The sequence below is a fragment of the Tiliqua scincoides genome, chromosome 2 (genome assembly GCF_035046505.1).
Source record: "Tiliqua scincoides isolate rTilSci1 chromosome 2, rTilSci1.hap2, whole genome shotgun sequence".
NCBI lineage: Eukaryota > Metazoa > Chordata > Lepidosauria > Squamata > Scincidae > Tiliqua > Tiliqua scincoides.
This window is the reverse complement of record NC_089822.1, coordinates 99,935,002-99,945,252: the sequence shown is the minus strand read 5'-3', so window position 1 is coordinate 99,945,252 and position 10,251 is coordinate 99,935,002. Positions and strand designations below refer to the sequence as shown.

Genomic DNA, 10,251 nt, shown 5'->3' with positions numbered 1-10,251 from the left:
ATGTTTCCCACCGACCTCACCCCTCCTCTTTTTTTGTATTGTTAAACACCACCTGAAGGTCTCTGGTGAATTTAAAGTACTCTCACATCTTGTGGCTCTTTAATTGATCCTAATAAAAGCAATGTATTAAGCTACTGTTGCTGTTTATATTTTGCATTGTGAATCTAGACAAAAGGAGGGAAATCTGTTTCAAGGTGATTTTACAAATATGAATGATCTGTGCTTCTTAAAAAAATAGAAAGGCAATATATGAAACAAAGAGCTTTGCTGCCTCAGTTTCAATTGTAGAGTTCAGAGAAACAAGCTGCCCTGTGAAGAACTCTTCCTGCTGGCTGACACCAAGTGCAAGAATGCTATTTTAAGTGTGTTGAAGGATGAGAAGGAACTGCTAATGTCTTGAATCATCTAAAAATGATCATCAAATTCTGGAACCCACCCCACAAAAATTACAGTTGCAAAGGTGAATTAACAGAGATGACTCATTTAAGATTTTTTATTCCCAGTTTTTCATTGTGCTGAGAATATTTTTTCCTTTTTTGTAAAAAAAAAAAATGCCTGTGCTATAGAGAATCGACAGTCATAAGTATAGCCCCACATCCTCTGTTGAATGAAAAACACACCAACACCCCTTTTACCTCCTTGTCTAGGAGCAAATCACAAGCATGGATCAAAAAGAGGCAAACCTTTTCAGGAATTTTAAAAATTACCTTGGCGATACTGTGCTGTAAAGCCAGGAAACAGCTCTTCCTGTCACAGAACCTAGAAATAGAAATCGTGACTGATTCCAAGGGCAGTTCTCCAGCAGTTAAAATGAACAGCTTAGTTGATTTTTGTGCTTCAAAGACCAAAACATCACCCTTTTCCCAGAAAAAAGAAATGGTCCATTTAGGCTGTTGCAACATGATCCCACAGAGATATTCTGCTAGCTAAAAATATCCGTCTCTGGCTGCCAGGATCTGTACTGCAAAAGAAAATGATTTTGATTGTGTCTGCTCTTAAAGGTATCAGATGCTGCAACATCCATTTAGTCTCAGCCTCTACAACAATGCTAAGCATCCTTAGCCAATTGCCTGAACACAGGGACCGGGGACTAAATACCATCAATTTTTTAAGTGAGGGTAAGGATGGAGCAATCTCCTGGTTAAGACCTACCTTCACAGGTGCCCAAGACTTCATTAAATTGGCTCAAGAGAACAACTCTTCTAACATAAACCTAAGCTACCTGAAAAGATGAAATCTGACTGAGGTGCATTTAAGACACCTCATCTCAGCATACCAACTTCAGCTTTCTAACAGTTCATCCCCTCAACCTTTGGCCAAAAATTCTGTGTATGGAAACCTGTAACCGCCGCTGGTTAGCACTGCAATTTGGCACTTCACTACAGAATGACCAAATCTTACTGGATCCTAAGGCAAACCTAAACTGTACATTTCTGGAGCCTATACATTAATTATGAAAGTGGTGGCACACTAAAATTTGCTTGTGAACATGTTCTCAGTCTTCCCACCAACTATCAGGAACACATGCTTAAGAACTAATCTCTGGGAATATGCCGCTTAATTCATACTGTAGATCTGAAACGGTACACAAGATCCAGAACACCAATACGGAGAGAATGGCAGTTAATCCCCCAGCTAAACTTTTGGACAGACCTGTCAACTGGACTGCTCTTGGAAAAATGCCAGATTTTTCAACACACACGCACAAATTAGTCACTGAAATTTAAAAGCTCGCTCATGATACAAGACATTTGTCAACCAATATTCCATCTTTCTAATGTCTTGCCAAATGAGTATACCTTTTATTTATAAGCAAAACTGAATGGCTGTTTAGAGTTCCCCATAAAACCCACCTCAAGTCTCAGAATTACTTAAAATGCAGCTAGAATTTTAAATGTTACTTATTGGAGTGGATATTACAGGAACTGCTGGCTGCATTTTTCCAGGAAAGTTTGAGGCCTAATTCAATGTTCGTGAGTGGCAAGGCTGCCACAACCTCATGCTTGGGCCAAAATCCAAACCATTCCAGTAATGTTAAATGCTTTCATCCATGTGGTTAGGGTAGACTGTGTGGCTTGCATGCCACTTGCAGAATCTGTGCAGTCTGGCAGGTGCAGTACAAAAACCACACAGTCCACCTTGTCAACAGTGAAGGAGTTCTCATCAGAAGCAACAACCAAATGGCAGCAATTACACTCATGGCTAGATCCTGGCTAGTTTTCTTTTGAAACCAAACTGCAGCTGTTCCACAAAATACAGCCTAATCATCAACTCTGGGACAACAGAAATCTCTTAGTAAGTCAATGGACTCTTTAGTCCAAATAAAGTTTTCTGGAACTGAACTGAGATGGAAAAATACGAACAGTATTGACCTGCTAGTCTATAACACGCTGAAGCTAAAGAGAGACTATGCAACAAGAAGGTACAATCTTTGAGGCACGTTACCAGCAAAAGATGAATTTCCCTCTCTAGGCTTCTAATTACAGAGGGTTCATTGTATCTGTAAAACAGCATATTTGATTCTTGCCATTCCTAACTCCTATGCGATTATCTTGCAGTATTAAGGTGTATGTCTTCATGTTTCTTCTTTACTTGTTTTGTTCCCTGCCTTTCTTTTTTTGAGGGTTGTTTTTGGATGAAAGGTTCCTGGCCCAAAGCATTGCTATCGCACCACATGGTTCTGCGCACAGATTTGTTTTTAACAAAAGCTGTCTTCTATCCCCACCACATCCGGTCGTGGCACTCACAAGGTGAAGCACCCTTGCCAAATCAACCACTATTGAAACAGAAGCTGTTGTTGCTTTGGATGATCTCTGGGTTACTGTGCAAGGTTTGGTTCCCAGCCCTTCTGAATCATGAATTTCTTTCTGCCAGAGCCTGGGCTGATTTTCTGGACAGTACTGCCATGCAAGGGAAGTTCTTTAAAGTACAAATTCAATCCCTGTCGGGAGGGCAAAGGTGTTTTCAGAAAAATCCATGCTAGTGTTTCCTCAGGTGGTTTTTACCATGAAACTGTGCAGTGAAGCTGAAGTGAGTATATATCATGTGTGTGTGTTGTATCTAATGTGCGTGTTTGTGTATATAATGTGTGTGTAAGAAATGTTTAAACAGTGAAGATACATACATGCGATATTCTGACAACAGAACCAGAACCCAGCAGCTGATCTAGCACAATCTTCATGCTGATCTTTGCACCCAGTGTCAACTTAACTCTAACTGCATAGATAATTAAAAATGTACATAGTACAAAAATAAAGATTAACATTTTAAAAAAAACACAAATTACTGAACAGCAGTGAATTTCAGCAACGTGATTCCTTTTTTTCACATTAGACAGACTTGGAAACAGATTGCCCCACCCAATACGGCTGTCCTGGCTGCAGTTGTAGTTTTTAAACTGCACAATGAACATAATCCCTGAGATGCTTTTTCAACCCATTCTGTTGGCCAACAGCTCTTTTGCGAGAGAATGATCCTGAGGCTGGGGGCTGAGCAACCAATCCTTCAATCCATCTTTCTTCAGCAAGTTAATATATTACTTTAAGAAACCATTTCAGTTTGGGGTTTGTTAAGTTATATATGAACAGTTCATGGGAAAGAGTCCTTCTGAAGAAGAGGTATTTTCCAGTTTTGATTTTTGTTTTGTCCTTTTCCACAGCACATCACAGCCACAGAATTTACTTTCTTCCTATAAAGGAAACTGAACAACAAAAGGGGAAGTTTACACACAAAAGCAAGAGATAAATCTATAACATTCCCCAGCCACTATCCAGTCAAAAACAGAATGTAACCTTTGAAAAACTCTTCCTCGAGTCTATACCTCAAAGATATAAGACATATTACAATATAAGGTCTGTAAAGACAGCACTACATCCAGTCACCTATGGTGTGTAAGAACTTATTTCAAGTGAATATTTGCAAACAGAAGTCTTGTCTTCTTGTTGCCATTATGAGCCGCTTTCCACTACAGACTCACAAAAATTCAAATCTGAACGTCTTCAGAAGTACCAGGAAAGGGCAGTGATGTCAATAAATCTGATGAAAGTTGGTTTTGTTTTGCTAAAGGAGGGTTGCTTTTCTTACCCACCTGATGGGGTGGACAGTCAGAGTTAGATATCTCATTTTGTGAGACACCTCATACACTGTAGCTTTTTATGGGTTGCTTATATCACATAGATGAGATCTTTCCTTGTCCATCATGGAAGCATCGTTTTTGTCCTAGAACGCCATAATGGTGTACTGTACATTTAGTAATGTGATGACCAGAATGTCTAAATGGGAACTTTGCCTAACTTTCATGGTGTACTATCTTGGGTGACCAGAACTTCCTGGAATTTCAGCAGCCTCATGACTGACAAGTCATTACTGCAACTAAGGCAAGCCCACTCCCTAGCAGAACGGAAAAAGGACACAAATAGCCTTAAGATGTTCTGAACAAAGCAGCAAAAAGAGTGAAAGGACAGAGTGGTTCTCATACAGAGATTCCTGCATTTAAAGGGCTGCCAAACCTAACCTGAACAAAGGGAAGGAGAGAGGCTATGGAATGCTAGGGAGAAACATTTCCTGTCTATAAAACATCCCATAGCAAGTCTTCCCTTCCCGAAAGAAGCTCAATGAGCTTTTCAGGGCTTATAATCAACATCCAGCTGATCCCAGCTCCAGGGCTTCTTAGTCAGATTTTGTGGTGCTAAAACTCCAGCATATGGGATTTACCCAGTTTTCTCCCCCTAAAGCATATTGAAAAGAGAGCAGATGGAGCCAGGTTTCAAATTTGCCTCCAAGCAAGTCAAAAGTAAGCACAACATTTACACAGGAAGCAATAGAGCAACCTGATTTAGCTGCGGTTATCTGATCTTCCCCAACCCCAGAATCCTTCTGGAAATATTTAATCTCAGGGCTGTTTCATATATTTCAGTTCTTCTCTCATCCTTCGATGAACCAATGAGAGTGTAAATAGATTGTCACTACTGTAAAGAACTGTTTGAGCTGACGCTGTGCAACATGAAAAGTTCTACTCGTGGATCTAGATCTATGATGGCTCCATCACATATGCAAGTCAATAGCTGATGAGCATGTATATGTGGACTGGCTTTTTGTATACTTATCATTTTGCCAAGTCTGAACGCACCATGAATGGCACCAGTATGTAGCAAGGTCAGGCAATTGTGGAGGGCATCCAACTTCCTTCACAGTTGGAAGAAGGGCCTATCAAACAAAGGCTTGGACTCAGCATGATTATTACTCCACATTCCCTACTGTTTTCCAAGTGCTCAGAAGACTGGTTGGGAGACTGAGAACTGTGAGAGTTCTCAGCAGTTTCCTGCTGGAAGAGTAGATATCCTTCGGGGGGGGGGGGGAATGCTGGTGCTTTGCTTTAGTGGCCTATGAGAATCTGGAGCTGGCCCCAAAGATATACCTGTACATTCAAGACTTACCTACATGGGAACAACCATAGGGAGTTCCCAATAGTTCCTTATCAGCAGATACTTCTTCAGGTATATCTGAATAACAACTGCACGGAGAACAATCTTACATTCATTAATGGGTCCAAACAAGTGCACAATAAAGGTCCACAGGTGTCTGTCTAGTAGCATCACTGTCAGCCAACAATGCTCTTGATTTGCAACCTATGAGGCAAGTAAAGCCATCCAGAGCCTTCTAGCGGTAGCGTTCACAAGTTCAAGGACAGCTCAGGATGGGGATGCTTCACTGCATTTCCTGCTTCAGTAAGCCACAGGCAAGAGTCCTGGTGAACGAACTACTTCAACACCAACTGGTGATGAGGGTCAATTCAGCCAGACTGCAGATTTATTCCAGCTCAATGTACAGCCTTCAACATGCCTGCTCCCATTAACCTGTAGATAAAACAAGACAGAACTGATGGCTCACTGCTCGTAATGCTAACGTTTTTGATGATATAGTCTGCGCCACTTAAAGATGGGGACCGGGACTGCAATCCCTGCCATCAAGCAGCGCTTGATGCAATGCAGACCCTCAGCAGGGAAGGGGATGCTCCGCTCTGCTCCCCTCCCAAGGGTTGTCTGAGCTTCCCAGAGACAGTGCGTGTCCAAGCGCTGCTTCTGCAAGGCTCAGACTGAGGGAAATCATGTTTCTCATGTGACCCGGTTTCATGGAAGAAGCCGGAAATCGCGTGAAAGATGCAATTTGCCTCAGTCTGAGCCTTGCAGAGGCAGCCCTCAGACATGCGCTGCCTCTGGGAGGTTCAGACAACCCTCCAGATGCAAGGGGACCTTGCATTTGGAGAGTGGGGTGTGCACCCCGATGACCACGTGACTACATGTGGTTATCAGATATGCGATCCTGGGGAAAGCCGGTAGGTCCTAAGGGGCGCACACCTGTACCTTCCATATCTTCTCACTTCCAAAAACACGAACTCTTCTGAACAAAACCAACCAGGCAGAACACATGTTCTTATTTGTTATGGGAAGTCTACAATCTGACCAATGTCCATTAAAATCAATGTCCTGTTCTTAACATAGGCCAGTCAAGGGAGAAGTTAATCAGCAGGACACAATGGTGACTGGTTGCCTCTCATTTGTCCCTGGACTCCACAATACTACCTCCAAACACTGATAGGCCTCTCTACCATGAATCACATTTAAAGCTATCAGGAAAAGCACTTGAGGAAGGTTCACAACTGACTTTATAATAAACCTACCAAATGTGAATAAAGTCAGCTCTTTATCACTTGGACATTATAAAAATGTTAAGTCATGATATTCCTTCTTTCATTAATAATTTTATTAGGATATTTTAAGGGGTTGGTACATTCAAAACATTAGACTTAAACTGGAATTTTTTGTTATGCACTAGAATTGTTCTAGTTGCTGACCGAGAAAAACCAGTTCCATCACTTGTGCCTAGCTTAATAAATCTTGTTAAGATTATGAAAACGAACAATTATAAATAGATGCAAATAAATTTCAGATTTGCTCTGGAGGCTATTTGCTCTGGACCTACTGTTGGAATTTTCTTGATACAAATTCTAAGGTGAAATAACATGTATCTATTTTGTGATTACCTATCATGCTTTGCACAGTACCAATGTGGTTCCTTTTCACAGGCACAAAGATGAAGTAGTGTGCAAGCTGTTTCCCAATCTTCCTTGCTGCTTGATTATGTATAAAAGAACCACATGCTCAATAACACATCAGTGACTATGATTTGGTACTCAAAGACGCTTCTCACCCAACACTGTTCGCCCAGCACGTGAGTCGTAGGCAGGTTTGAAAATATCTGCAAATCTGCCATGCACTGATATACCATCCTAAACAGCTGAAGCATTCAGTTTGACCTCAACCAAGAGGTTTTAAGGTGGAAATTCTAAAAGAAACAAGAATATTCCTGAAATGCTGACTGTCCATCCATACTTCTTGTGTAAAAAGAAAATAACAGTAAAAATCTCAAGTCACAAAAGAAAACATTAAACACTATACCTTTATTTCCCAAGCTGTGATGTCCAATGTCCAGGCCCCCGCCAACAATCAGAACCATTCCTGGGCTGCACATCTCCAAAAATACTTAGCAAGGGCTTGTTTGATGAAGGGGTGTTTGGTGTGTCCTTATATAGGAGCAAAGGCAGGCGTCTTCCAGAGGTCACTTAGAACAAGGGCTGATCACCGTTGGTATAGGGGGATAAACCAGAGCCACATTCACTCGCTCATTGCCGTTCTTAGGACAGATGATCTCAGTCACTCCCTCTGGCCTGGGCTGACTCAGCAATTCGCCTGGAAGAAAGAGACTGGTGGTGTTAGAAAGACAATGACATACCTAGTTTCAGTTCTAGAACTGCAAGATGGTTAAGTTTCCAAGAAGATTTTAAAATATGCAACCCAAGACATCACTAACCTTTTGAAGAGTCACACTAGAAATATTACCCAAAATTTCTTGTCTTGATAAATTGAACTGCTAAATATATAAGCCACTCTAGACAAAAAAGCACACTTCTAGCATTGCTTCCCCCATCACCTTCATCACTGAGACTCCAAAGATCTTTAGATGCTGCTGATCAACACATGTGCTCCTGCAGTTTAATGAGGAAATAGCTACAAGGGAGAGTGTTTGCAATTAGGATTTATGGGGCAGATGGGACTGGAGATTTATTGTTGTGGCCTTTCAACAAAGGCTTGAATAATGGAGTTGACTATACCTATCATTAATGCATCAGGTAAAAAGTTGGTGAGGTACATACAAAACTGTTTACTCCCTGTCTAAATATACTCTAGTGCAGGGTTGGGCAAACTTTAGTCTTGCATGGCCTATTTTCTTTTTTAAAAAGTTCTTTTGGTCCACCCAGATGCCTCAAATGTACAAATCAAGGGTAATGTTCACAGCTCTTAAATGTGAATGCATAATTTGCATTAAGTGATCCCAAACATGCACTCTTCCCCAAGAATATTAGCGCCTGCTAGAGCAGACCCACACCCGCCTAGTTTAGTACTCTTTGTGAATACACAGGGGGAGCCCAAATCCACAGATCCCATACCCATGGATCAGGTATGTGTTTCCCCTCCATACGCCCCTTCCGGAGGCAAGGGGAACAGACCTCCCCTCAACTCTAGAGGGTGCGGAGTAGATGTCCCCTCCTATCTGTGGATTCAGGTGCCCATGAGGTGGGGGCATCCAGAATGGAGGTAATGAAATAAAAACACCTAACACCACTTTCTACACTTTTCATTTTTTGTAAAAAAAAAAAAAAATCTCCAAAAAAATTGTCTTATTTGGTTTTTATTTATTATTTAATGGGACTGCATGAATATACCACCTACCCAGTACACTTTAAAGAGATTTATAATTGTAATGTAAAATTTGAATAAAAACACGTAACACTGCTTTCTGCACTCCTAACTTCGGAAAACATCAAAATCCACGAATAAAACCATTTCTCCCCCCTCTGTTTATACCTATCCCCACCCTTCCCTTCCTCAATAATGGGATGCCCAGGTCTGCATGGTGGTTTCAGTTCAGAAACAGGAATTGCCTGACCTTTCTGCTGTGGAAGAGCAACAAAACATTTCCACTCTGCTAATTCATAGAAGAATTTCACCAAATGAGAACAGCAGATCATCCAGCCTTTAATAATGACCAGGCGTGGGGGAGGGGGAGAGGGTTCAGTTGAAGCGCACAAAAGAATAAAACAAATCTGTTAGTTGTTACTCTCTCCCCAACTTGTGGCTGCCTAAATTTGAATATGGTTATCTTGAACAGCCAGTTAACAACAATCACCACAGCTAAAGGCACTCAATTATAGGAAACAGTGTTGGGCAACCAGTGGTGGAAGATACCAAACAGCAGGGAAGAAGCTTCCCTGAAACCATGGTTTACAAGATGCTTATCCTCAGGGAACCCCCACTGTTAGAAATGGAATAGGGTGTTGCTATAAGGAGTTTTGGACTGTAGTACAGGTCTTAACACCCTGTTAGAAGGTGGAGTCCAGCAAGTGACTTAAAAAAAAAAAAATGCTTAACTGATTCATAGGAAGTGACAGGACAAGCTGCTTTACTTGCTCACTGGGAATGGGAAAGTTTATTAGGCCTGCAGAGTTTATTAGGCAAGTTAGGCTCTCATTTGCTCCTACATACACAGTTCATACTCATCAAGTTAGCCAAAAGATAATGTGTGAATGATGTTACTGACCTGGGATGGGACAGTCAGCTGATTTGGGATCACTGCCAGTTTCTTCAACACCCTGCCTTTAAACACCCAGCAATGTGTTCTTTGCTAAGAGTGCAATCCTAAAACTGTGCTGGGCCAGCACAAGTCCCTTGTGCCAGCCCGGGAGGGCCACAAATGTGCTGTAAAGCAAGTTTTCACCTCCTTGAGTGTCAGCTGGGTTGGTGCAAGGATGTGCATCGGCCCACAGAGGCTTCATCCAGCCTCCGTGACAATGTATGGAGGTAAGTCTGCACTGGTTAAGCTCAGTGAAGTGGGGGCATAGGGAGGGCAGGGAGGACAGGTGGCAGACGGGTGGTGGGAGAGCGGATGGTGGGGCCAGGACCCAGCACTTATGCCGGATCCTGACTCTGTTCCCAGGCAACGCCAGGCTGCTTGGATCTGCGCTACCTCTTTAGGCGGCACAAATCTGAGTAGTCCCACTGGGGCTGCAGTGGCTCTCCCTGGGGAAAGGTGAAGTGATTCCCCTTGTCTCAGGCTGAGCCGCTTTCAGCCCCAAACTGGTGCAGGATACGGGGCAGGTCTGCCAGCCTCCCTGTTCCAGCGCAAGTTAGGATT

The 10,251-nt window shown here is 42.2% G+C and overlaps 1 protein-coding gene across 1 annotated transcript in view; it reads right to left on the bottom strand.

Annotated features, from left to right (window-relative positions):
* Positions 1-466: 466 nt before the first annotated feature.
* Positions 467-10,251, bottom strand: part of MFHAS1 (multifunctional ROCO family signaling regulator 1) — a 32,070-nt gene continuing 22,285 nt past the window's right edge. Inside the window, exons 2-4 of the mRNA XM_066618303.1 lie at positions 7,458-7,748; positions 5,436-5,855; positions 467-3,700 (exon numbers count right to left, since the gene is read on the bottom strand). Coding sequence (XP_066474400.1) covers positions 7,618-7,748 — 131 coding nt within the window. The 3' untranslated portion in view covers positions 467-3,700; positions 5,436-5,855; positions 7,458-7,617. The remainder of the gene's footprint in view (positions 3,701-5,435; positions 5,856-7,457; positions 7,749-10,251) is intronic.